At 56.4% G+C, this 24,272-nt stretch overlaps 10 protein-coding genes across 10 annotated transcripts in view; 6 read left to right on the top strand and 4 right to left on the bottom strand.

Moving 5' to 3' along the window:
* BDW47DRAFT_115022 (uncharacterized protein) overlaps nucleotides 1–381 on the top strand; it is a gene marked incomplete at both ends in the record, with an annotated part of 3,059 nt that extends 2,678 nt beyond the window's left edge. Inside the window, one exon of the mRNA XM_024814749.1 lies at nucleotides 68–381. Coding sequence (XP_024675734.1) covers nucleotides 68–381 — 314 coding nt within the window. The remainder of the gene's footprint in view (nucleotides 1–67) is intronic.
* Nucleotides 382–1,932: 1,551 nt separating this feature from the next.
* BDW47DRAFT_41114 (putative histone acetyltransferase Spt10) lies at nucleotides 1,933–4,189 on the bottom strand. The gene is made up of 3 exons (XM_024818956.1): nucleotides 3,981–4,189; nucleotides 3,190–3,723; nucleotides 1,933–3,139 (listed from the first exon to the last, which is right to left on the bottom strand). The coding sequence occupies exons 2-3, from the start codon at nucleotides 3,685–3,687 to the stop codon at nucleotides 2,063–2,065; spliced, it is 1,575 nt and encodes a 524-aa protein (XP_024675733.1). The 5' UTR covers nucleotides 3,688–3,723; nucleotides 3,981–4,189; the 3' UTR covers nucleotides 1,933–2,062.
* A 161-nt stretch (nucleotides 4,190–4,350) lies between these two features.
* On the top strand, nucleotides 4,351–5,602 carry BDW47DRAFT_122176 (uncharacterized protein; the record flags this gene model as incomplete). Its single annotated transcript, XM_024815786.1, has 2 exons — nucleotides 4,351–4,526; nucleotides 4,609–5,602. 2 exons carry the CDS (start codon nucleotides 4,351–4,353, stop codon nucleotides 5,600–5,602), a joined length of 1,170 nt encoding a protein of 389 aa, XP_024675732.1.
* Nucleotides 5,603–5,754: 152 nt separating this feature from the next.
* Nucleotides 5,755–7,530, bottom strand: BDW47DRAFT_41097 (CPBP family intramembrane glutamic endopeptidase). Its single transcript, XM_024818955.1, has 4 exons — nucleotides 7,235–7,530; nucleotides 7,131–7,171; nucleotides 6,690–7,070; nucleotides 5,755–6,599 (listed from the first exon to the last, which is right to left on the bottom strand). Exons 1-4 carry the CDS (start codon nucleotides 7,293–7,295, stop codon nucleotides 6,066–6,068), a joined length of 1,017 nt encoding a protein of 338 aa, XP_024675731.1. The 5' UTR covers nucleotides 7,296–7,530; the 3' UTR covers nucleotides 5,755–6,065.
* A 376-nt stretch (nucleotides 7,531–7,906) lies between these two features.
* BDW47DRAFT_132225 (uncharacterized protein) lies at nucleotides 7,907–8,932 on the top strand (the record flags this gene model as incomplete). The annotated part of the gene is made up of 1 exon (XM_024817511.1): nucleotides 7,907–8,932. One exon carries the CDS (start codon nucleotides 7,907–7,909, stop codon nucleotides 8,930–8,932), a length of 1,026 nt encoding a protein of 341 aa, XP_024675730.1.
* Nucleotides 8,933–9,228: 296 nt separating this feature from the next.
* Nucleotides 9,229–10,822, bottom strand: BDW47DRAFT_98442 (DUF92 domain-containing protein). Its single transcript, XM_024820644.1, has 4 exons — nucleotides 10,585–10,822; nucleotides 10,270–10,490; nucleotides 9,835–10,198; nucleotides 9,229–9,746 (listed from the first exon to the last, which is right to left on the bottom strand). The coding sequence occupies exons 1-4, from the start codon at nucleotides 10,768–10,770 to the stop codon at nucleotides 9,465–9,467; spliced, it is 1,053 nt and encodes a 350-aa protein (XP_024675729.1). The 5' UTR covers nucleotides 10,771–10,822; the 3' UTR covers nucleotides 9,229–9,464.
* Nucleotides 10,823–11,550: 728 nt separating this feature from the next.
* akuA (putative DSB repair complex subunit Ku70) lies at nucleotides 11,551–13,967 on the top strand. The gene is made up of 6 exons (XM_024818954.1): nucleotides 11,551–11,689; nucleotides 11,755–12,366; nucleotides 12,420–13,266; nucleotides 13,323–13,426; nucleotides 13,485–13,712; nucleotides 13,784–13,967. The coding sequence occupies exons 1-6, from the start codon at nucleotides 11,630–11,632 to the stop codon at nucleotides 13,889–13,891; spliced, it is 1,959 nt and encodes a 652-aa protein (XP_024675728.1). The 5' UTR covers nucleotides 11,551–11,629; the 3' UTR covers nucleotides 13,892–13,967.
* Nucleotides 13,968–14,310: 343 nt separating this feature from the next.
* On the top strand, nucleotides 14,311–16,005 carry BDW47DRAFT_98438 (acetylornithine transaminase). Its single transcript, XM_024820643.1, has 3 exons — nucleotides 14,311–14,476; nucleotides 14,541–14,780; nucleotides 14,854–16,005. The coding sequence occupies exons 1-3, from the start codon at nucleotides 14,366–14,368 to the stop codon at nucleotides 15,919–15,921; spliced, it is 1,419 nt and encodes a 472-aa protein (XP_024675727.1). The 5' UTR covers nucleotides 14,311–14,365; the 3' UTR covers nucleotides 15,922–16,005.
* A 1,208-nt stretch (nucleotides 16,006–17,213) lies between these two features.
* On the bottom strand, nucleotides 17,214–20,584 carry BDW47DRAFT_98436 (violaceus kinesin). Its single transcript, XM_024820642.1, has one exon. The coding sequence runs from the start codon at nucleotides 20,491–20,493 to the stop codon at nucleotides 17,734–17,736; it is 2,760 nt and encodes a 919-aa protein (XP_024675726.1). The 5' UTR covers nucleotides 20,494–20,584; the 3' UTR covers nucleotides 17,214–17,733.
* A 1,001-nt stretch (nucleotides 20,585–21,585) lies between these two features.
* Nucleotides 21,586–23,992, top strand: BDW47DRAFT_98429 (YccV-like-domain-containing protein). Its single transcript, XM_024820641.1, has 4 exons — nucleotides 21,586–22,040; nucleotides 22,107–22,260; nucleotides 22,315–23,321; nucleotides 23,409–23,992. Exons 1-4 carry the CDS (start codon nucleotides 21,628–21,630, stop codon nucleotides 23,581–23,583), a joined length of 1,749 nt encoding a protein of 582 aa, XP_024675725.1. The 5' UTR covers nucleotides 21,586–21,627; the 3' UTR covers nucleotides 23,584–23,992.
* Nucleotides 23,993–24,272: the final 280 nt, after the last annotated feature.

The following is a 24,272-nucleotide window of genomic DNA, read 5'->3' as shown; positions in this document are numbered from 1 at the left end:
CAGGGGCGATGGAAGGAAGCTGAAGAGCTGAATATACAAGTCTTGGATACTCGCAAGATAACACAAGGCCTAGAACACCCTGAGACACTCACCAGAATGAGTAATCTTGCAGGCATATACAGGAGCCAGGGGCGATGGAAGGAAACTGAAGAGCTACTAATACAAGTCTTGGATACTCGCAAGACAACACTAGGCCTAGAACACCCTGAGACACTCACTAGCATGGCCAATCTTGCAAGCATATACTCGAGCCAGGGGCAACTGAAGAAAGCTGAAGAGCTGGAGAGCTGGGGATACAAGTTTTGGATACTCACAAGACAGTGCTTGGGCTGGAAAATCCTTCTACTTTGCTCAGCATGTGGTATTTGGCTCATACTTTGAACGCTCGAGATCGTGATACCGAGGCCATAGCTTCGCTCGAAACTTGTGTTCCGCTACAACCGAAGTGCCTGGGACCAACCCAACCTGACACCATTCAATCCCTTTCGGATCTTGAGTCCTGGAGGAAGTCCCCCCTCGAAGAGTCTGGCGTTCCCATGATAGAACTAGAGACACAGAAAGGGTTGATAAAAGCTGTAGCTAGCCATGAGAACGCCATGGTAAGCGACCAGCTGCCCCGAATTACCATCGGTTGCAATCGTGTGATGCAGAATGGTTCACTCCATCTCTCTCCACCTCTACTCTCTGCTTTGCGAATCTCTTCTCAGTCGGATGAAATCTCCCACGGAGACCGAAATGGAGACCGCGACGACATTGATTAGAAGGAGGCATGTGAACCAATCAGTGTCATGATATTTCCCGACAAAGAGCCGGACGGAACAGGGTGTGGAAACTTTCTCGGATTGTCCGGCAGGTGAAAGCATGGCTGAAAGCACGTATGGTCTTTGGCGCAGCTCGGCTGCAGGCCTGCTAGGTGACGGCTATAGGGCGTCACAGCAAGGACATCAAGGTGATCAGTGGTATCTCAGCATATGAACGGACCCAGAGAATAGAGAGACGGATGAGCAGGCTGCGCAAGCGGCCGTATTGGGGAATGGAAGGCCCCCTTGTTCGAATAGATCCGGCGACAATCACAGTCCGAGCGGTGGAGGAGGACTGAACGAGACACTTGGACAGCCCCAGAGACAGCTATGGCTTGGAGTCGTGGCTCACAGGCCAGAGAGATACCAGCACTTGGTCATTTTCACAGAGGGTTGTGGTGGACGCGGTGATAGGGATCGGTCAAACACGTCAACGGATTGGGAAAACGCAGTATCTTTCTCATGGCTTCATATAATGTCAGCTTTTATTCTTTCTTCAATGCTTTGTTGTTCGCTTATTTGTATAACTGCAAACCATATACCATATCTTGTAGCTTTCCTCGTATCATCAATGTTGACCGTTCTCAAGGTTCATCGCTTCGTTTTTAGGGTATGCTACCGCTACCATGTATGACTGACATGTATGATCATGTCTAGAAGGACTGGATATGGGCTAAAGAGCCATGTTTGTTGCCATCGAGTATCCAAAGAAGTTTCCAGGGTAACCAGTCTATATATACACTGTTCAAAGGGCAGTGTCGAATATGACCCAAGGCTCTTTGCGGCTTGAGATAACAGATAAAACTGAAAGAGGGATATAGATAGACATGCCAGCTGCTGATGTAGCTAGGACGTGACTCGAACTGTGAGAAGACTTACAGACTGTGAATGTGCTAGTTGAATTCACTGCACCAGATGAAATGGGATCTTGTAGTTCCTGATAGGCAAACCAATTGTCAGTGGCAAGGGGCCGATGAACGCGTGTATGAACATAGTCCAGAAGAATTCCCACCCCGACAAGACAGTCCAGGATGCAGATATACGCGAAGATGCGACTGATGAGATGCTTCCGTAGCGTGCTATTTCTAATAATTATGTAAATGCGAATAATAGGATGCAGTGATTAACCGGTGGCGTATTCACCTAAACCCCAACCCCCCTCTTCCCCGTCACTCAAACGCCAGACCCCATGCTCCCGAAATCTACGAATCGACAAAGAACCAGGAACCTTAACAGAAAGGGAGGAAGAAAGAAAAGTCGGATCAGGTAAAATCGAGATCATCGTCCGGTTGTCCGACATACTGAAATTTGGCTAGGACGTCGTTCGCCTGCGAATGGACCAGCCCTAGTGCCTCTTGATGTAACGCGGCGCCTGCGTCTGCGTCGGACGTGTCATGCACCAGCATGTAGTCGTGGGCCGCGTGATGCCGCACGTCGTCGTCGAAGTGGGATCCGGACAAGCCGTGTGCCCCGTGCGCGTAGGGGTCGGTCATCACGTCGTGGGTCGGGAAGCGGGGTAACGGTTGGTGGATGTCCATGATCTGCGGGTCCAGCGGCAGGGTGGTGTAGTCGCCCATCGACTCGACGGACCCCGGTATCACCGCGGTGTGTGTCGACATGAACGGATGCTGGTTGGCGGGCGCGTCGAGGGCCGTCGGGTCCAGGGGAGGGGGGTGGGAGCTCAGGGTATCGGCCGTGGACGGGGCCTGATGGTGATGGTGGGGGGCGCCGTCGACGGCCGGGTCGGGCTTGGCCTCGGCCGCCGTCGTGTCCATAGGGTCGTCGCCCCGCAGGAACGGACCGGTCAGCGGCAGCTTCAGGGTTTCCTTGCACTGCGGACAGTCCCGGATGACGCGGCTGACGGTCTCCTTGATGCGCACCCAGTGATACTGGACGGCGATAGCGGCGGTGGTCTTGTTGATGCCCGCATGTTGCTGGTCGTGCATCTCCTGGGCAATGGTGTACTGCTGCTGGGGATCCGAGACGACCTCCTTGTCCTTGAGCATCAACTTCTCCGAGTCCCCGTCGCCTTCGATCAGCTTATAGTGCGTGGCGGCACTCCGAAGGCGGCTCTTCTCCGCGCGGTCCGCCCCGCGCGGGTACTTGGAGTGTTTCAGATAATATCGGATCTTGTCGAATCGGTCCTGGGTGAAGGAGTCCTCCCCCTCCGGGCCGAGATCGCGTCCGTAGATGATGGCGTCGACGTACTGCCCCGGATTGGAGAGCAGCCGACCGCCCCCGGGGACCTTGCCGATGCGCTTGAAGCCCAGGGCATCCCAGATGCGACACGAGGCTACGTTGCTCTCGTACACCAGATTGAAGACGGCATAGGTGTAGCCCTAGTGACCGTCAGCGACGTACTCCGCCGGCAGAGGCCGGGGGGACTCACCAGCTTGGGGGCCCACTCGAGATAACCCTCGCCCATCAGCCGCCCGACACCCCGATTCCGCGCGGCGTCGGTGACGAGGAACATGCCGTTGCAGACGTGATTGCTGCGGCCGGGGTAGTTGGGGCGGACGTTGAAGCTGCCGAGGCACAGCTTGGACCAGTTGGCGCCGGCGCGGTCCATGGCCTGCATCTCCTGGAGGCTCTTGATGTCGCCCAAGATCATGATGGCGCCGAAGCTGGAGAACCAGTAGGCGTCGAACTGGGAGAAGGGGATGGGGTCGATCATGGCGTAGGTGTCGCCCTTCTCGATCTCCTTGTTCAGCTGGTCGGACAGGTAGAGGAGCAAGGCGCGGGGGACCTCATCCTCGGGCGACAGGGGGATGAGGGTGGCGACGGTGACGCGATCGCGCAGGGTGACCTGGCGTGGATAGACGTCGAGGGGGAGCTCGTGCTCCGAGGGGAACACGGACGCACTCAAGTCCGCATGAACCGCCGGCATGCTGATGCCCGAGGCCGACCCGACCCGGTCCCGTGACTGGCCGTCTGATTAGCGGTGCACGTGATCCAGGACATTGCTTCGAGGGAGCGATCGATGCGATGTGGTGTTGCCTTGGTGTTGCATTCGGGCGACATGCCCTTGGTCTGGGGAGACCCTCTACCATGACGACATAACGAGATGACAACATGAGGCCTGGGATGGGAGTATGTATGGCGATGCAGGGTGGGGATTCTGGGGGACGAGCGGGAGGGGAAAGGGAGGGGAGCTGGGGAGCAACGAGAGGGGAAACGCACTGACAGCGAGGGGATCTTCTGGCAATCAACGTCCGGTCCCTCGGTCGATCCAGATGGTCGTTGGGTGCAATTCTAGAACTGAAAGCCAAGCAGTAGGGAGTCCTCCGGAGTACTTCACGGACTGCTGAGTATTCTCAAGTCTGGAATGGAGTGAACGCAGTCGAGAAATCCTCATCCCGGGTGCCGGGAGGAGGGTTGTTCCGGCCGGTCTCAGGCATCTGTTTGTTGGATTTGGTCAGTTTGTTGGGTTGTCTGGTTTGTGTGGATTGCCTGGTTTGCCCTGTTTGTCACCACAGGATCATCATCAGCATCATCCCCAAATGAGAAGACTGATCATTAGTACTCCCCACACCAGTGCCATCCCCTCACCATGTCGGGACCCCTACCCATCCAGGCCCTGCGTGGGTGCGTCCGATGTCCGGCCCGACGGTCAACTCCATCATCACGACGCCTGTTCAGCCAGACCGGACGGTCCGCCAGCGCGGTCGCAGGCGCCGCGGAGGCCGAGGTGCAGGCCGCCCAGAAGTACTGCGCCGATCTTGTGCTGTGAGTCGAGGAGATGGGGGAAGCCAGAACAAGAGGAGAGCTGAGAATTGCGGAGCTGACACGACCCGCGCCGGGCTTGCAGAAAGTATGATCGTCCCGCCTACACCCTCAGCACCTTCGTCCCCCGCCCCGTCCAGCCCTTCTACCTCGCCCTCCGGGCATTGAACGTCTCGCTCTCCATGATCCCCGACACCACCTCCTCGCACACGATCGGGTTGATGCGACTCCAGTTCTGGCGCGACGCCGTGACGAAAGCGCTCGCTGGGGCCCCGCCCAAGGAGCCCGTCGCCGTCCTCCTCGCCGCCGCCATCGCCGACCGCCACGAGCAGACCCAGGGCCGCGCCCGCATCAGCAAACGCTGGCTCACCCGCATGATCGACGCGCGCGAGCAGACCCTCACCAACGACCCCTATCCCGACCTCGCCGCCCTCGAGACCTACGCCGAGAACACCTACTCCACCCTCATGTACCTGACGCTGTCCGCCCTGCCCATGACCTCCGTCACCGCCGACCACGTCGCCTCCCACATCGGCAAGGCCACGGGCATCGTCGCCATTCTCAAGGGCCTCCCGCTCGTTGCCTTCCCGCCCCCGGCCCCGCGGAGTCCCCAGGGCGGCGGCGCAGGGGGCGGCACGAAGCAGGGGGCCGTCATGCTCCCGCTAGACATCATGGCCGAGACGGGCGTGCAGGAGGAGGCCGTCTTCCGACAGGGCGCCGAGGCCCCCGGCCTACGGGATGCCGTCTTCACCGTCGCCACCCGGGCCAGCGACCACCTCATCACCGTGGACCAGATGCTGGCCAACCTGCGCGCCGGCCAGGACGTGGGTCACGCATTCGAGCACGAGGGCGAGGAAGGCCACGACCATTCGATTTCTTCCTCTGGCGATGCTGCGGACTCCGCCCCGTTGCAGGAGGTGAACCGCGCGTTCGGCGTCTACATGCCCGCGGTGGCCACGCGGCTGTGGCTCGACCGGCTCCAGCAGGTGGATTTCGACATCTTCCAACCGGACCTCCTCCGGTCCGACTGGCGGTTGCCCTGGAAGGCCTACTGGGCCTTTCAGCGACGGAAGTTGTGAGGGGTGTTGGAACTTTGTATAATACCACGAGCTGTAATACTACATCTAATCAACTATCCAGTCCTTCGTCGGAATCTGTCCTACCATTCCCTACGTAGTCAGAGGTCGCAGAAAGTGACCGAACTATCCGCACCGCATTTGGACGATCCACCCACAACAAAATTGGAGACGTTGACATAATCACGCTCAATAATATTTGGCCACGGGGATGCAGTAGATACACTTGCAGATTATTCCTTATTACCGTCTTTGTCCGAATCAAAAACCAAAGGGTGTTGGCAAATTAAGATGTAAGACCGAAATGGGCGAGCCCAGAACCGAACAAAGTGCCACAAGCAGGTTTAAAAAGAACAAGTAAGAAAGGGAAAGAGATGGAAAGGGGAAAAAAAACACAAAAAGGAAGAACGAAAGCTTCTCTCAAACCAGTTGCCCTCCCAAAGTCTCCATGAACAATGCGTTCCAACTACCTAGCAGTAAACAAGACCAACGCACGCGGCGACTCTGTCAACGGCCACAACCCCTTGTAAAACCCCACGATCCCCGCCACAAGAAGCACATAATAGGCAATAGTCCAACCGACCCGTAACCGGCCAGCCTCCTTCGGAGAACCCGACTCCTCCCCGTCCTTATCTTTACACAGGCGCGGCGAATTTGACGGCACGCCCGAGCCACCCACCTGGCCCCACAACCGGGGGAGCCCACACCAGTTGCAGAAGCTGTGGACGACGATGACGGCCAGAAGCGATCCGGTCCGCAAATACAGGAAGGTGGCGTACCAGCCGAAGACGGTCGTGTATCCGAACTGGACGGCGGAGCGGAGCAGGGCGGCGAACGCGGAGGTGTCGGGGTGGGTGAGGCGGAACTCGTAGAAATGGTGTACGTGGGCAATGCCGAAATACAGTGGTGTGATTATGATAATGTGGCTGGGTGGGACTCTGGCTAACAGGTGTAGTGGGATGATGGATGATCGGAAGAGGACCTCTTCGGTAATGGGGCCCTGTTGTCCTGTTAGATGTGCGTCTGGCTACCGACGTGAATGTTGTGTCTCTGCAGGTGGTCTCTGCAGATGGATCGCGGATTGACTCACGGCGACGAAGTTGCGCCATCCCATCCACCCGCGCAGCGACTCGGACAACCCCCGTCCTCGGACCCAGTCCCGCCATTGGCCGCATATGACGCCTCGCTCAAAGAGCGGACCCACGAACAGGATGGCGGTCAGGGTGAGACTGCGCACGATCTCCTGAGCGCCCACGGGCCACCATCCCAGTAGCCGGAGGGTCTCGTTGGACGGGAAATGCCCCTTCGCCGTGAACAGCCACAGGACGGCGGCCGTGCTGAGCAGGCAAGACCCCGTCACCGCGCGGATGCGAGCCCTTATGACCGAAGGGGCATCCCGACTGAGGGTTTGCGACGGCCGCGTGGCGGAGAAGAGGTAGAATGGGACGACATAGAGAAAGGTCAAGGCCAGCTGCGATCGTCTGTGTCAATGCCTGCCCGAAACCCTTCTTCTCTGAGGAAGAATGCCTACCGAATACAGCGCGGCTTGCTGCGCTGAAATGACAGGCTCATCTAGAATGCGAACGGGTCAGAGAATCACCCTGCTCTCGGCCTCTTAGGTCCTGCGCGACGTACCCTGTGGCTTAGTGTAGAGGCTCTTGAGGCGAGTGATAATCCCGACCGGCGCCATCGTCATCTACGTCGGAGTCGATCTCCGTCGTTTGGGTCTATCCCTCGTTTGGAACGATCGACGATCTCGGGTTGCGGAACGGGCGATCGCGGGGAGTCCCTTGGAATCAGGATCAAGCGGGTGGAGATCCGTCTTAGCTTGATGATGGATGCATCTAGAGAAACTCTCGTCGACTTCAAGGCCGATGAGATGATTGACCGCAGACAAACAAAGAATCCCAACAAGGCTGCGGTGCTGCCTGAGGCGACAGACACCTCAACTGCCTGTTTGACTGGTTTGTCTGCCGGCAGGGATTACCTTTCCCCGGATTCACGTGGGTTTGTTCCATTTGCTGGGTTTGTTCGGGCCGTGCCGTTTGTTGCCTTGATTCTTGGTGGACGACAAAGAGAATGAGGTAAGGGTGGGTCAAACAACAATGCCATTGTTCGGTGGGACCAGACAATGGAGTGCGGGCTGTGGAGAAGGGATCCCAGAGGATGCCACTAGGGCCCAGAACTATATAATGGACACCGTGCCCAGCGGGAGCTCCCTCATCGCACAATAGCCAATCTAAAGTAAACCCCACAGAAACCATAAAGGAAGACGGAGGCAGGCAAAGGATAACCATAACCGGCACGATGGACGAACGTGACATCGAACAGAGGGCCAAGGAGGCAGAAGCACGCGAGTGCGCAGAGCGAGGCGCTCGCGTGCATGCGTTTCTCGAAGCCCAGTCGTCCATGATGCGCATGATGGACGAGCTCGAGGCGAAAGTGAAGCAGAACGCGACCTTCTGCGCCCTGGTGAACGGAGCACTGTGTCTACATGAGGAGGAGGACGTCGACGCCGAAGCGCATGCGCGCCGGGCCTTGGAGATCGCCGAAGCGATGCAGAGGAGATCGTGGATCGTCCTATGCCGCTACTGGCTGGGGCGGATCGAGTACCAGCGGGGCAACACTGCCGACGCGTACGAGCATTTCGTCTACGTGAGCCACTATATCAAGGATTCCCCTGAGGCGGAAGATCTGCCGTTTTATCTGGACCATTCGGACCCTTTGGGACTCGAGACGGAGTCGCAAGCGTTGCCGTGGCCACCGCAGCAGGGGGATGGTCCGGCTCTCTGCAAGAAATGCCAGCAACCCATGGGCGAAGGGGACAGTCCGAATGATAGCCAGAAATTACTCGAAGGCCATGGTGGTCCTCGGCCCGCGAAACGAACGCTGGGACTCTCCCCGGAGGATCAGAACACCGTGCTCATCTCCCAGCCCCGGCGCGGTGGGACATCGCCCGCTCGAGCCAAGCCCTGGATCGTCCAAGATCGCGAGGACCTGCACCTGCACCCCGGCGATGAAGAGCCGGTAGTCATCCGTAGACCCGGCCGGAAACATCGGCCCGACTTGGAACTCAACTGGACCATGGGGTCCACGCCCTCTCCACACCGATTGGAACAGGGGCCTTTTACCTTCCGGATGTACCCCCAAGGCGTCGCGGCGCGGACCCGCCCGACGAAGGTCTTCAAAGAGCACCCGAGTGAGGTCCTCATGCCGGCCACGGAGTGGGAGACAATCTGCAAGGACGCAAAGGATAAATGGGTCACGATGAGTCTTTTGGCTCACGAGAGAGACCATATCCAGCAGAAGATCTTGGAGAAGAAAGCCACGTAGGGGACTGTTCTGCGTAGCTGTAGCTCTTCTGTCCCTCCGCCTTTTTTCTTCTCATTGTCCCTTTTGTTCCTTGTTTCTTTTCTTTTTCTACTTTGCTCCTACCTTGTCTGCTCGTATTTTCTCGTATTTTGGTGTAGTGGCTGTCAATATTTGCTGGTCTAGTTTGGTGCCGATTGTCCGAATGGCGCTCATAGTCCGCGAACCGCCCTCACCCTTACTATTAGACAGTATCACTGGCCGTTGAAGTCGACAACCAGGACATCCCTTAGTATATCCAGTAGCGTTAATTTGAATAGAGACTATAATGCACGCATGGAAACTTGTTTCTTTGGTGAACCTGCACTGTTTCTTCCTGCCTGTCCAATAGAGAATGTGACAACCTCTTCCGCGTGAATAATGGACTGTATATTTCCGACCTACTGCCTGTATGCATTGGACTTGGATGGCTGTTCTTACAGAAGAAAAATAGGCGAGCGGCAGCAGTCACATATCCCGTCATCCCGGTGAACGGTCATCAGTTCGTAGCAGACGGTTACACAAGAATTCGTAGAATGGATACATCCCAAGCCCATGCGGCTATCCCCATAGCCCCCACGCTCATCGTCAATGCCATCAACACGTTGACGGCGTTGTTATCGAGCAGATCTGCCCCGCTCTCAACTCGTCGGCTTTCCTGAGCGGATGTATCTGGCGCCGAGGCTTTCGAGCTGGCTTTTCCGGATGCCGTCTTGCTAAGACGGCTGCTGGATGCGGCGGCGGTCAGGCCAGCCCCACTGACCTGTCCACTGGGTGTGGAATGAGGATGGACGAGGACCTGAGGTGTGTGTCAAGTCAGCGCATGTCACATTTCACAGGGAAAAGATATGGGATACACGGGCAGACACAAGGGACATGGGACATACCTTCTCACCGCCTGTACCCTCGACGATCTTTCCGGTTCGCTTATCCACCACACTCGCCTGTAGCATCCCACCGAGGAGACTGTCAAGCACGCTTCCTAGCCCTCCCCAGGCCGTCATGGCCAGCACCCACTGCCCTCGTTCCACCAGATTGTAGCTGCCACTGCCGCCCGGGAGCAGCAGCGCCGATGCCACCGCAACGATGGACGCCCCCATCACCCCCGCCAGGAGTCCGGTGCCCGTAACGCCCCCGTTCGTTCCCGGTGGGACGCTACGAAGGGTTGGTGAGGTGATCAAGCGTGGATTCGACTTGGAGAGGATGCCGAGTTCGGAGGAGAAGGTATCGGCGGCAACGGCGGCATAGTTTCTACGGGGGGGTACTTGTTAGAACAACGACTGGCACGATATTTGGCCGAGAACGGCGTCGAAGGGACCTACGCGACAATCCCCACGACCAACAGATCCTCCGGTGTCCGAGGGCCCTCCGCGAAGAACCCCCGGCCGGGCTGTCCGCTGGCAGCGAGCACCCACCGATGCATCAAGATCAGGCCCGTCGCGACGATGGAGTTCGCTAGCACTTGGATGTGCGTCCGCGCGTCCTCGCCCCCGTGCGAGCCTGACGCGGAGAGTGTCAACCGGGCTTTGACTTCATGTTTGATCTGTCCTCCGACTCCATGATCAGCTAGTGTTCTTTGCCAGCGAGTCTCCCGCCTTTCCCCCGACGGGACCCTCCTGCTTCCCACGCTGTCTCACCTTGGTCACCTTCGTCCCACCCAGGTAGAAGACCACCAGTAGTGCAAAGGGAGCCGACCACGGATGCAGGGCGTGTGCGACGGCCGTGAGAGCGGCGGCCACTAGTCCCGGTGTGGTGAGGGACTGGCGGGACCATGCGCGGTACACAAGGCCCAGAATCGCGGGGACGGTAATGACGGGCTTCATGATCGCAATTCCGACAGATTCGCAGTGGGGAGTTTCCACGGTACGGTAGCTGTCGATCGAGGGACGGAGAGGAGCTTCCCTTCCATGACGGATGCTGATCCGCCGCTCAGCTCCAGCCGCCCTAGTCCATAGCGGGACTAGTGGAGAACCCCAGGAAACAAACCGAACAAACCGACCTGCTACACTTCTCTCCTTCTGTCGTGAGTCTCGGACTCGATCGTCATCACTCCCTGAGTCGGGACCAGTACATGCAGAGTGCATCGCTGCGATGGTCTAGACACAGAGACTCGCGATGAGAAGGAGAGGCTACACAGTCCACACGCTGCCCGTATCCCACACGCCCATGGTCAACCCTCGTCGCGGATTTCTCGCGCACAGGACATCGTCTACCGTCGACAACATCGGCATGCGGTAGGAATTCGCGAGGGAGAGAGAGGAGACAGACGAAGGGCGGAAAAGGACGGGATGAAGGGGAGAAGCAAAGCCCAGCCGTCTGTGAAGCCATCCGGGTGCTGTCCTCGCGGACGGACGTGGCAACGAGGTTCCATAGACCGCGATAAGGGATGCTGTAGGGCCGACCCCATACCTACCCAGGCGATCTGGTGTGCCCTGTAGAGATCTAGGATCCCATGCCCATTGCGTAGTCGGTGCTGGCGAGCCTCGTCGGAAGAGTAAATGGAACACGTGACCCCGCGTCGGTCGCGTCACGTCACGTTCCGCCGGCTAGGCAGAGACCGCTGCCTAGACGTCACACTGGGAAGACGCATGGCATTGACCTGCCATCGGCATCTCCCACACACGACCTCATGAACCGCTGACCCATCCCCGAGAGGCTTTGCTCCGTTCCTGTCAACACAAAATGGCTGACGAGTACCGCGACGACGACCAGCTGGAGGACGAGGAGGAGATCGATGAGACGGTACGGAACAACCCCCCTCACCGACGGAGAAGAACAGGACGCTCAGACGAGGGGAGATGCTGTAGGGCTATAAAACCGTCAAGGACGCCATCCTCTTCGCCATCGAGATCAACGAGTCGATGTTGACCCCCGGTCCGTCCGCCGATCCGAAAACGAAGGGCGAGGAGTCGCCCGCCTCGGCCGCGCTGAAATGCGCCTACCACCTGATGCAGCAACGCATCATCTCCAACCCGCACGATATGATGGGGGTCCTCTTGTACGGGACGCAGGCGTCCAAGTTCTACGACGAGGAGGAGACTAGCCGGGGCGATCTCTCCTATCCCCACTGCTACCTCTTCACCGATTTGGATGTGCCCTCGGCGCACGAAGTCAAGGAGCTGCGGGGGTTGGCAGACGACGAAGGAGAGGCGAGGGACGTGCTCAATCCATCCGCAGAGCCGGTGTCGATGGCCAACGTGTTGTTCTGTGCGAATCAGATCTTCACGTCCAAGGCCCCCAACTTTCTCTCCCGGCGACTGTTCATCGTGACGGACAATGACAACCCCCACGGAGAGAACAAGGCCCTCCGCTCCGCGGCCGCCGTGCGGGCCCGGGATCTCTACGACCTGGGAGTATCTATCGAGCTCTTTCCGATCTCGCACCCGGACCATGAGTTTGACCACGCGCGGTTCTATGACGTAAGAAGTCTCGAGCGCCCTCCCCGTGAGTATGGCACTGACGCGCCACGCAGGATATCATCTACAGAGCCTCGCCGACGGACCCCGATGCTCCCTCGTACCAGCTCGCCGATTCCAAGGCGTCAACCGCGACGGGCGATGGGATCGCGCTGCTCAAGACCCTCTTATCGAGCATTCACTCACGATCGGTCGCCCGCCGGGCGTACTTCTCTAACATGCCCTTGGAGCTGGGCCCCGACTTCCGGATCTCCGTGTCGGGATACCATCTCTTTCGCCGCCAGCAGCCGGCGCGCAGCGGGTACGTCTGGCTGGAGGGCGAGCACCCGCAGATGGCCCAAGGCGAGACCACCGCGATCGCTGACGATACGGCGCGGACGGTCGAGAAGGGGGAGATTAAGAAGGCCTACAAGTTCGGGGGAGACCAGGTCATCTTCACGCCGGAGGAGCTGAAATCGCTGCGGGATTTCGGCGATCCAGTCATCCGCATCATTGGCTTCAAGCCCCTCTCCGCCCTTCCATTCTGGGCCAACGTCAAACACCCGTTCTTCATCTACCCGTCCGAGGGCGACTATGTCGGATCCACGCGCGTCTTCGCGGCCCTGCACCGGAAACTACTTCGGGATCGGAAGGCTGCCCTAGTCTGGTTCATCCCCCGCAAGGCGTCCGGTCCCGTTCTGGGCGCCCTGATGGCAGGGCCCGAAAAGATAGACGAGTACGGTGTGCAGAAGCTTCCCCCGGGGATGTGGATCATCCCCTTGCCCTTCGCAGACGACGTGCGCCAGAACCCCGAGACCCGCCTCACGGTGGCGCCGGAGCCCTTGATTGACAAGATGCGCTATGTGGTGCAGCAGCTGCAGCTCCCTAAGGGCATCTATGACCCCTCCCGATACCCCAACCCCTGTAAGCCCCCCCTCTCCGCACGACAGAAGCCCTCCGCCGAGACTAACTGGACTCAGCGCTTCAATGGCACTACCGCATCCTGCAGGCTCTCGCACTCGACGAGGACCTGCCCGAGAAACCCGAGGACAAAACGATCCCGAAATACCGGCAGATCGATAAGGTAAGTCACCACCGCGAACCATTCTTGATTCCCCTGACATAGACTCATCGATGGCCAGCGCGCCGGCTTCTACGTCCTGTCCTGGGCGGAGGAGTTAGAGAAACAATACGCCGCGGCTGGTGGGACGGCCGCTCAGACCACGCTGGTCAAACGGAGTGCCAAAGACCGCGATGCCGAGACCGGAGATTCAGCCAGTCAGCCGGCGAAGAAGCCCAAGGTCGAGGATGGTTCCTCCGGCATCGAGGCCGAGACCCGCATGCACTACGAGAAGAATACGTTATCGAAGGTGAGCATTTCCCATGTCACCCCTCCTTCGCGACCATTTGGGATCGCTAACCATGCTGCCATCGTATCCAGCTTACGGTCCCCATCCTCAAAGATTTCCTGCACTCCCACGGCCGTTCGACAGCCGGCAAGAAGGCTGATCTGGTGGAACGTGTGGAGGAATACTACGAGCGGAAATGATCAACGGCCTTCACCTTATGATTGCTACATACCATCCTCAATGACATCCTATTCCGTTGGTTTCGCTTCCTGTTTCCCATCCCATCGTAGTGTCCTCCCTTCCCATCCCATCGTAGTGTCCTCCCAACCATCTGCCCTTGGTAATTGTTGTAGACTACCGGTCGACAATGGCCTCGCACCGAACTGCAGTCCTCCTTAGTTTCCCCGTCGATGCATCTTTCCACCGTGAGTGTCGAGATATACCGTCCTAGTCGGAATATCTCCGAATTTGCGCCGGAGAGAAAAAGGCGCGGAAGAACAATCCCGCGTCGGCCGATGGCGGTGTTTGTCATGTTTGTTTGCGCCCCCCCGACAGATTTGGAGAAGCTTCCGAGACGAGTCATCGCTGCCTTCTTCCCCCTCTTCCGTCTCTCTCTTCAACCTGGGCTGTGGATTTTTCTCTCTGATTGTACTTGCGCTCTCAGGTCCATCACCATGTCTTTCGTTCGTTTCGCTGCCCGGCGCATGCGCGTGCCGAAGAATCTCGGCGCGTGCGAATCACCGCTCCGACGCTCGTTCACGGCGACAGCGTCGCAGATGACCAAGGTAGGTACTCATGACGGCCGACGGTCGCCAGGAGACACTGGCTAGAAGCTAACAGCACCGCCAGAAAGATACGACCGTGCCGAACCCGGATCCGACCCCCGATTCCACGACGGCGGCATTCGTCAAAGAGCGTGCGCCGTACATGGTCCCCACCTACGTTCGCCCGGCGCCGATGATGATGAAGGGACAGGGATGCTACCTGTGGGACATGGAGAACCGTCGCTATTTGGACATGACGGCGGGCATTGCGGTCAACTCGCTGGGTCATTGTGATCCGGAGATCGCCCAGATTGTTGGGGAACAGGTGCAGTGGCCGATTTCTTGGACCCGATCGATGCAGGAAAAAACACCCATCTAACCGTTGGTGGACTGGCTAGGCCGAGACCCTGATCCACGCCTCCAACCTTTACCACAACGTCTGGACCGGCGCCCTCAGTGAGAAGCTCATCCAGACCACCCGGGAGTCCGGCGCCATGCGGGATGCCGCCCAGGTCTTCATCTCGAACTCCGGCACCGAGGCCAACGAGGCCGCCATCAAGTTCGCCCGCAAGGTCGGCCGCTCCCAGGATCCCTCGGGCGCGAAGCACGAGATCGTCTCCTTCCACAACTCCTTCCACGGCCGGACGATGGGCGCGCTCTCCGCCACGCCGAACCCCAAATACCAAACCCCCTTCGCCCCCATGCTGCCCGGGTTCCGGTACGGCAACTACAATGACGTCGAGCAACTGTCGACCCTGGTCACCGAGAACACGTGTGGTGTCATTGTCGAGCCGATTCAGGGCGAGGGCGGCGTGAACATGGCCACCCCCGAGTTTCTCCAGGCCCTGCGCCAGCGCTGTGACGCGGTGGGCGCCGTCCTGATCTTCGACGAGATCCAGTGCGGCCTGTCGCGGACCGGCAGCTTCTGGGCGCACGGCCACCCTGCGCTGGCGCCGGCTTCCGGGCCGGCCGCGCACCCGGACATCCTGACGTCGGCCAAGGCGCTGGGCAACGGAATCCCCATCGGCGCCACCATCATCTCAGGCAAGACCGTGGCGGAGCATATCAAGCCCGGCGACCACGGGACCACCTTTGGCGGGAACCCGCTCGCCTGCCGCGTGGCGCACCACATCATCGAGCGTCTGGCCGCCCCGGAGCTGCAGCAGGCCGTGGCGACGAGCTCCGAGACCCTCGTGGCGGGCCTTGACGCCCTTCGCCAGAAGTTCCCGCAGGTTATCTCCGAGATTCGCGGCCGCGGACTGATCCTGGGTGCCCAGCTGTCCCCCGAGTTCAGCGGCGCCGTGCCGGACCTGATCACCGCCGCGCGGGAGCGCGGACTGCTGATCATCAGCGCCGGCGACGGCTGCATCCGCTTCGTGCCCCCCTTGAACATCACCGAGACGGAGATCCGCACCGCCCTCTCGACCCTGGAGCAGGCGTTGGCGGTGGTTGTGGAGCGGGCCTGAGCGACGCGTTAGAGAGGGATCGACCTCACTTTTGTTTGATTTGATTGCGTGATGGTAGACTATTGGATTGTGATTAGACTTTTTTTTTGGTACATAGATTTCGGGATCTTTGAAATATTACTGGATTGCATTATTCCCGTCACATTGGTCGTTCTCCCAATGTTCTCATATCGAGTCACCTGATATGACTTTTCCATCTTCTATGATGACCATCATGTTGCTCTCTCCCCTGCTCTTAAAGCTATCTCTGGCTGCCCTGTGACAAATACTCCCCTCTTCACAATGTGTTCCTAGATAGTTACTGGAACACGGGTTAGTCACAGCCATCGGCTCAGGAACAGAACAAGTACTTGATCATACAAGTCTGTGAGCATGAAGTCGCTGTATGGACTATCTATTAGCATGGGGCTCTAGACTTTATACCTAATATGTGCGGAAAGACCCAACAAGATCAGTCCTCAAAACAACGAAAATGAACCTTCAAGCTATGAAGGATGTTGCGAATGGTTACAAATGTCACAATAAAAATGGTCAATTGTGTGGGAAAAGGACTGCAGGTCAGCTGACAGTTAAGCTGATTGCCAGTCACTGCTTCTTTCGTATGGACTGCTAAAATTATCTTCCAAACATCATTTGTGATAATCTTAATATGTTTCGATTATATTTAAAACTTTATCTCTGGTAACACCGTAATAGGCGCTGCAGCGGGGACCCAGGGGTGGCTGACACGAGGGCGAGAATGAGACAAGACGGGCGAAGCCGTGGGAGCTGCTGCGCTTTCTTGGGGCTGCAGGGGTTGACATGGCGGTTGAAGCCATCCAAAAATGAAGTTGGATCAGAGTGATTATGTGATGTTGCAAAGAATACCACTCAACTACAAAGAGGTCTAGACACTTTTGCGCTCTGTGGGTACCCTTTCATAAAACATCTTTATTGCGACATTTGACATGCCTGTACAGTATTTCTCGGGCTGCGGGAACTCTGCGTGTCTCCGCGCTCCGCTCCGCTTCCCTCAACCAGCATAGAGGCCACTTTAGTATGGGCAAGCCAGTAACTACTGCTGGGAATATCAGTAAATTCAAGCCCTATACCAAACGTTGGTCAAATTTGTGGCGTAGAGGTCATGAACTACTACAATGGCTATTCCCTTTGTTGATCTTCTACATCTTATTGGTGATGTTCACCACCAAGGTTAGCCACTGGTATGTACAGCTAAGATACTCTTCAAAGCTTCACTCCTGATATCTTTACAGAGTAACTGCCAGCATGTACTTTTGATGTTTGTTTAAAATGACATTTGCTATCGACCTCTCCCCGGAATTTCATTTCTGTGATGCCATGCCCATCTGAAAACTACAATGATATTTGGAATTGCCTTCCGTCTTGGTCTGATGCTATTCGATCGCTATTCGTTCCATACACAATTCGAACAGTCTTCCCTGTTACAACCATCTTTGCCATAGAAGCGTCCCACTCAGGCCCTCCTTTCCAGAAAAAGTCATTTACATTTTTATTTAGAGAGATCCCCTTCGATCATGTGACCATACAGAAATCCACCACCGGTTCTCCCACGAATCTATGGCCTGACTCCGCCGAGTCAAAGAGCAAAGGGTTTATTTAATCAAACCAAAAATCAAGAAGTATAGTGCTGTCTGAAGAACGTATCAAACTTTGATGCATACATGTTTAATCCAGCCATAGGACAAGGATCATAAGGTTCAGCATGAATCATCGTCTCTGGAAGAACCTCCCGAATGCCCGTCATTTGCCGCCTGTGATAGGTGCAGGGTCTGCTTTTATTTTATTGGGAGGCTAAATGTGGATGGGCGAGACAGTGGTGGCTTCGGGCTGCGTTGACTTCGTTGATGGGGAATTTACTTCTCTTTCCCAGTCGCGAAGCGTGTTAGAGGAGGATATGGTATGTGGGTGGCCTGGACCCAACAGATTGCGGCGGAGCTTGACACATTCTTCCATTAGGGTGAAGGCATTTTGGACCTTTCCTAATAGTTTCCATGTGTGAGCCAGATTATTCATGCTGGTCAGGGTGGCTGGATGCTCTGGCCCTAGCACTTGCTTGCGGAGCTGTAACACCTGTATCTCTAACTCTTCTGCTTTCGTCCATTGTCCCTGGTGCTGGTATGTTGATGCCAGATTACTCATGCTGGCCAGGGTGTGTGGATGCTCTGGCCCTAGCACTTGCTTGCGGAGCTGTAACACCTGTATCTCTAACTCTTCTGCTTTCTTCCATTGTCCCTGGTGCTGGTATATTATTGCCAGATTACTCATGCTGGTCAGGGTCTCTGGGTGCTCTGGCCCTAGCACTTGCTTCCGGAGCTGTAATACCTGTAATTTTAAATCTTCTGCTTCCTTCCATCGGCCGTCACTATCCAGACAACTCCCAATGTTCGCAATCAAATTAATGTATTTTCTCTGCTCCATTTGGAACTCCGCTTCTGTTATTATTGAAAACGCATGTGGTAGATATTCCCGCCACACCTTCCGATTGGAATGGTCATTGTTCGGGAACACTTCGCTAAATTGGTCTGCTGTTTTCGAAATTTGTAGACTAAACTTTCGGTTCTTTCTCATCCAGTTCCGAGTTGCAAGATGGACGAGTCGGTGTAGATTTAAAGCATGGTTCTCGTTCTCGGTCACAAAAGAGAAGGCTTTGAGGAGGCCAATGGCATCTACTCTCCGTTTGGTTGAGATCGGTTGGGGAAGCAAGGACTGTGGAATATCACGAGGGTTGATAGAGGCCATGAATGACAGATAGTCTGCCGCGAGTTCATTTAACCGCTGGATTTGCTGAAAAGAGATGGACCAGGTAAGAGCAACAGGATTTTGAATATCTTTGTATCTCCTTTCATCCTCGAAGTCTTCACTCAGTAATTCAATCACATGGGGTTCCTGATCCTGTAGTAATAGAAGATAGTCGCAGAGGCTAATGGTATTTGTATTAATGTATGCTGCCGCCTGGGTGATCGCCAGTGGGAGAAAGGCCAGCTGGTCCAGAAAAGCAATGACTGTGTTACGGTCATTTAGTAAGTCTTTTCGGATAAGTGCGTCGTGTAAAATCTGGACAGACATTTCTGTGTTTGGCTCTGTGACTGTTATCACATAGGAAGACACGAGCTTTACAGCTACCTTCCGGCTGCGTGTGGTGAACAGAATATGTCCCTGCTCACTTTGCGGAAGAAAGTCTGTCAGTGCTGAGTCGTTCTTGTTGTCCTTGCTCCACATCTCCAAATCGTCTGCGTTGTCAAAAAGAAGAAGCCACTTCCCAACACTCTCCTGGCTGAGATACGCCTTGACTTTTTCTTTCACCTCGGCTGGGCTTATGCCAGTCATTCCTAGCTTGGAGGCGATGCTCATATAGCCTTGTTCCACACTCTCATAGCTCGTACATGTGATCCAGAAAATCGAGCATTTGGGGTCTCGATCTCGCATGCGGTATGCCAAATCCAGTGCAATCTGGGTCTTCCCCACTCCACCGAGTCCGCAGAGAGCAACTTTGCCTGGGCCGTCTTGTTGCACGATCCATGCTTCCATCCTGGTAATTTCTTCTTCCCGACCAACGAAATTGAGGTTCTTTCGAAAGGGGACCATCCAGACGGGTTGCCTTGATCCCTGTACTTCATTCTGGTGGCTGTAAAGCGGAACCCCAGACAGGAGAGCCTTCGCATAGGCTGCAGCAGCCAATGCGGCGTATCCTTGCCACTGTTTGTTCTTGTGAGAATCACAGTAGTCACAGATGCCTCGAATGGCCAGCGATGGGAGCTCGTCCATGAGCCCGGCCGCCTCCATTTCAAAACAGAGAATGTCTAGGTCGTGCGCAATGGAATCTCGAGTCGTGGCATCTTTCATGACCTGATCTCCCGACGCGATCAAACCATAATGACAATAAAAGCCGTCCGTTCTCCGCTCGGGACGTCTTACTAGCTGGATGGGATCGCATGCTGAGCAGTTTTTTCTACCGTCCTCATGACCATACGTTGATTGAAATAGCCAGTCGTCCTTCGGTCTTGCAAATCCTTCTTTCATCTCTTCATACCTGTGCAGGACATCGACCAAGATTGTGTTCATCGACCGGTTTCCAATCATCCAGTCACTCTCTAATTGAGACACCGCCTTCAATAACACGGGAGGCGGTTTATTGAGTGACCCCGTGTGTTGGAATTTCCCGTCATGAAGCGTCTTGCCGTAATCATATTGAATTACACCACTTGCTGTCGCCGTGGGCTTGCTGATGACCACATCACCCAGACGAATGTCCGCCCTGGGGCCCGGGACTCCGCCTCCAATCCCCACCATCAATCCGAACCGGATTCGCCGAAAGGTCGAGACCATATGGGACGCGACTGCTGTCGCGGATATCGTCCCATAGACACCGCCTGGCAAACAGGCCAGCACTACGTTGTGGCCGCTCACACTCCCCAGAGTGTAGACATTGTGGTCAGTTGGTGGCTGGGGGAGCGGAGGGTGAACCTCGTCCAGCATGACCTTTGCAGCCGCCAGTTCCAGCGGCAAGGCGCAGATCCATGCGATCGTATAGTCGTCGTGGGTGCAGATCATCTTCTAGAAGTCATGTACAATAATGAGGTACGGGTTTGCGAGAAGGGAGAATTTGCTCTGTGGTCGAGAGACAAGAGAGCTTGTATGAAAGTCGGTATTCGAGTTGCAGGATCACATTCGAGGGTGAGAGTGACTCGTGAGGGTGGGAGGGATCATCCGCTACGTGGCTGCGAGGCTGTCGCGGTTCAAGAGCCAATCAAGTCCCACCAACACGTCAAGTCACGTACCAATTCGCTCTTCATGGTAATCACATAGATGTACAGGTATCTATAAAGAAAGAGAGCGGAAAGACCGAAGATGCAATATGATTGTGTATACCCACGAAAATCACGTGGGAAGGCTAGCCCTAAAATATGAAGTTGAATCGTGAGACCCTCAATCCGGTCCATGCGACATTTCGGTGTTTCCGCACGAATTTGCGATTCCCGGCGGACGGCGCTCGTTTGTCTGTCATACGGCATTCATGTCAGAGCGGGTTTTACCGTTTTACAGAAAGCGATTCCGTCGGATGTTGCTCGCAAAGCTATTGAAGATACATGAGGGAGGAGTAATGGACGACGCAATACTCGCATGTATACCGTTTCCACGAGACTGTTACTCCGATATAATGGCAGTCGTGGGGACCGTCGTGGCCCCCTAAGTCCGATCGGACTCGTTTTTGGACGCTTCGAGATCCTTGGCAGAGCATTCCACCAACATTCGTAGACAACGACCGTCCGGCAGAATGGCCTCATTTTCTTCCTTCGATTGCCCACTCTCCACAAAAGAAGAGCTTGGGAGAGGAGCACTCAGCAGACTGTAGACGTGTTTTTTACTAGAACACGCTCCTTGGTTCCTCTGGATCCCAATGCAGCAGCAGTAGCAAAATCATCGGATTGTACCGTTTCTTATTCGATCGTCCAGAACATGATGCATTCTCACAGGCCGTCATCTCCTTGACTCTTCGATATCTGACGAGTGACGACAGGGCCAGTGTCGTCACGTGTAGACAATGACTAATCGTCGCGTCGTATCCATGATGTCATGTGACAGCGCGAGGGAAGCCGAAAATCCTCGGATTTTGACGTCGTTTTCCTCTCGGCAGCCCCGAGACGCGCCCCCCACGCTGCTATTCGCGGGTGAGACGACACCGGCATGAGTCTGTCACTCCACCATTTGCCCGAAGAGATCCTTTACCATATCCTCTCCTACTGCCCTCCGACCACCTGCGCGGCTCTGAACGGCACCGCCTCGCACTTCCACGGCGTCTCCAACGAGCCGCGACTATGGCGCCTCTACTGCCAGCGGTCGTTTCATCATTGGGATCCCCGGCATGATCTCCCGTCCAAGCTCGCCGGTCCGGTCGCCGCAGTGGAGTGGAAGGATTTGTATGTCGCGCGACACCGGGTGGACCGGACCACCCGGCACCTACTGGACGGGATCCTGGCGGAGCAGACGGGTCGGATGGAGAAATTCCGGGCGCTGGTCGAGTTGGGATGCGATGTGAAAGATACCCTTCTACGGAATTGTGCCCTAGACGCCCGACATGATGACGTTCTGGCGCGAACGTGAGTGGATACCTCGCGCGAAAAATACACCCCCGCACCGGTTCTGACAGGTAGCCATCCCGGCAGATACTATGCGCGTGCGCTGCTGAATGCCCTCCATCGGAACATGGCGGTTCCCCAATGGACGCGACTTCGCAGAGGAGAGCCCGTGTCCCTGGAGCAGGCCCTGGGAACGTTTGATCTGTTTCTTCCGGAGAGCACATTTGGAGGCCTAGAAGAAGTGGGTGGCCCGCCTCTGCAGGAACCCGTGGATCGCGTCTAATCATCCCAGCAGATCAGCGCCCGACTGGATGAGATGGCCGGCCAGATCTCCCGTGCCGACCCGGAACTCGACAGCCGAACCTTGCGAGACAAGGCGAAAGCTGTTCTCGCCTACCTGCGGGGGAACGGTTTGACGGGCATGGATGGCCGCCGGGAATATCACAGCATTGATCATAACTTCCTAGGACTGGCATTACAGGATCCCGGCCATAACTCCCTACCCCTCATTTCCGCCGTCCTATATTGCGCCGTGGCGCGACGCCTCGGCCTGGATGCCCGCCCGTGTGGGATCCCGTTCCATGTTTACGTGACCGTAGTGCCCGCCGCGGGCTACGACATAGACGACAATGTGCTAGAACCCGGGACGGTCGCAGCCGCCCTGTACCTGGATCCCTTCCGATCTCCACGGGAAACGCCCGTGGCCGACCTACACAGCCAATTGACTCTTCTGGGGGCCTCCCCGGCGCAACAACGCATTTTCCTGAACGGGTCTCGAACTGCAGAGATCGTCCTGCGGTGCAGCCAGAGCATCTCGGACTCGGTGAACCTCCAAGTGCAGCTCCCGGGCGTGCATCTATCCGCTCCTGTGGACCTGAACAGTGCGCGCTACGCGGCGCTGTGGGCGTCGATTCTCTTGCTCCCTGCTTCCCGGTCCCGAGAGCGCCGGGACCAATTGCCGTGGTTCCTCGAGCTGTTTGCCACGGAATTTCCGTGTGACCTGTACCTTGTCGAGCGACATCTCGCCCCGCTGTTCGCAGGGACCATCGAGCACGAGCAGATCCTGCGGTGTCTGCATGTGATCCGGGCCGTCGATGAGATCCCCAGGCCGGTGAAACGACGGACGGCGGAACACAGCCATATCGAATACCGAGTCGGTGAGGTGTTTCGCCACCGGCGGTACGGGTATACGGGGATCATCACGGGGTGGGACACGGAGTGCGATGCGGGAGAGCGGTGGATGCGACGCATGGGGGTAGATCGCCTGGCGGGAGGACGGCACCAGAGTTTCTATCACGTTTTGTACCTCTTCCTTTTTCCTTTTTTCTTCTTCCTTCCCCCTTGTTGCTGAACACGAGTTGAATTCAGGTGATGGCTAACTAGTCGTAGGGTGGAAGACAAAAGTGTGCGGTACGTGGCGGGGGAGAATATTACGCGCATCCAGCCGCATGAGTCCGACCTCCCACGGACCCTGGTCGCGATCGCGGGCAAACATTTCAAACGATGGGATGACGATCGCTGCGTCTTCATCAGTAACATCACCGACGAGTATCCGGACGATTAGACGGCTCCGCTGGTTTCGGCTTCATCGATCCATCCGCTCTAGGAGGCGCCGCACCCGGACGGCCCAACCTCCCCGCATCAGCTCCTCCCCTGCGGCTCGATATGGCGTCCTGCATCGTCGTTCGCCTTCTCCCACGCCGACGGGCTGACCGCGACCGCCGACACGAGAGTGGGATGCTGAACACCCTCGCCACAGGGCGTTACATACCGCGCAATCGAGCAGAGACTGGCAGGGCAATCGCGCCTGAGTCGTGGGGATGATCACGACATAGTATGTCTCGTAGTCGGCCGACCGTTCCTCTGCTCTATCGGCCACGGACTTACGGCAGTCCAAACCTTTTCACTGCCGCTAGAAAAGAAATTAGTATTAGACCACCTCTGTCATTGGGCCGGCAATCGATCACTTTTCCTTTCTACTTCCGTTCTTATTATCTCCATACTCGTGTGTTAGCCTCATATTAAGTGTTGAGGCTGTCTCTGGTTGACACCTAGCTTCCGTCAGTAAAATGACGCAATATATATGATGAAGCGTTTTGCATACATCCCTGCGTGAGGCGCTCGCTTTTCGTACTACAATCATCGTAGGATGCCCATTATATATCAGTTACCGCGACCGTTTTCAGATTGCACTGTTTAGTTCTGCTCGTTTTGGTTGGACTGTGAGCGTGGTGACTGGTGTGGCCCTTACCA

Source organism: Aspergillus candidus (genome assembly GCF_002847045.1).
Source record: "Aspergillus candidus strain CBS 102.13 unplaced genomic scaffold BDW47scaffold_3, whole genome shotgun sequence".
NCBI lineage: Eukaryota > Fungi > Ascomycota > Eurotiomycetes > Eurotiales > Aspergillaceae > Aspergillus > Aspergillus candidus.
The sequence above is the reverse complement of the archived record's forward strand: the minus strand, read 5'-3'. Positions and strand labels throughout refer to the sequence as shown.

Excerpts from the sequence above, each read along its gene's own strand:
- BDW47DRAFT_41114 (XM_024818956.1), bottom strand. The coding sequence starts at position 3,687 with ATGCCGGCGGTTCATGCGGACTTGAGTGCGTCCGTGTTCCCCTCGGAG. Across the intron at positions 3,140-3,189 it reads TCGAGTGGGCCCCCAAGCTG|GGCTACACCTATGCCGTCTT; the intron begins GTGAGTCCCCCC and ends GACGGTCACTAG.
- BDW47DRAFT_41097 (XM_024818955.1), bottom strand. The coding sequence starts at position 7,295 with ATGACGATGGCGCCGGTCGGGATTATCACTCGCCTCAAGAGCCTCTAC. Across the intron at positions 7,172-7,234 it reads CCTCTACACTAAGCCACAGG|ATGAGCCTGTCATTTCAGCG; the intron begins GTACGTCGCGCA and ends TTCGCATTCTAG. Across the intron at positions 6,600-6,689 it reads GATGGCGCAACTTCGTCGCC|GGCCCCATTACCGAAGAGGT; the intron begins GTGAGTCAATCC and ends ACAGGACAACAG.
- BDW47DRAFT_98442 (XM_024820644.1), bottom strand. The coding sequence starts at position 10,770 with ATGAAGCCCGTCATTACCGTCCCCGCGATTCTGGGCCTTGTGTACCGC. Across the intron at positions 10,199-10,269 it reads TTGGTCGTGGGGATTGTCGC|AAACTATGCCGCCGTTGCCG; the intron begins GTAGGTCCCTTC and ends ACCCCCCCGTAG. Across the intron at positions 9,747-9,834 it reads AGGGTACAGGCGGTGAGAAG|GTCCTCGTCCATCCTCATTC; the intron begins GTATGTCCCATG and ends CACACACCTCAG.
- akuA (XM_024818954.1), top strand. The coding sequence starts at position 11,630 with ATGGCTGACGAGTACCGCGACGACGACCAGCTGGAGGACGAGGAGGAG. Across the intron at positions 12,367-12,419 it reads ACCACGCGCGGTTCTATGAC|GATATCATCTACAGAGCCTC; the intron begins GTAAGAAGTCTC and ends CGCGCCACGCAG. Across the intron at positions 13,713-13,783 it reads AGAAGAATACGTTATCGAAG|CTTACGGTCCCCATCCTCAA; the intron begins GTGAGCATTTCC and ends CATCGTATCCAG.
- BDW47DRAFT_98438 (XM_024820643.1), top strand. The coding sequence starts at position 14,366 with ATGTCTTTCGTTCGTTTCGCTGCCCGGCGCATGCGCGTGCCGAAGAAT. Across the intron at positions 14,477-14,540 it reads CAGCGTCGCAGATGACCAAG|AAAGATACGACCGTGCCGAA; the intron begins GTAGGTACTCAT and ends CAGCACCGCCAG. Across the intron at positions 14,781-14,853 it reads CCCAGATTGTTGGGGAACAG|GCCGAGACCCTGATCCACGC; the intron begins GTGCAGTGGCCG and ends TGGACTGGCTAG.
- BDW47DRAFT_98436 (XM_024820642.1), bottom strand. The coding sequence starts at position 20,493 with ATGATCTGCACCCACGACGACTATACGATCGCATGGATCTGCGCCTTG.
- BDW47DRAFT_98429 (XM_024820641.1), top strand. The coding sequence starts at position 21,628 with ATGAGTCTGTCACTCCACCATTTGCCCGAAGAGATCCTTTACCATATC. Across the intron at positions 22,041-22,106 it reads GATGACGTTCTGGCGCGAAC|ATACTATGCGCGTGCGCTGC; the intron begins GTGAGTGGATAC and ends CCATCCCGGCAG. Across the intron at positions 22,261-22,314 it reads CATTTGGAGGCCTAGAAGAA|ATCAGCGCCCGACTGGATGA; the intron begins GTGGGTGGCCCG and ends TCATCCCAGCAG.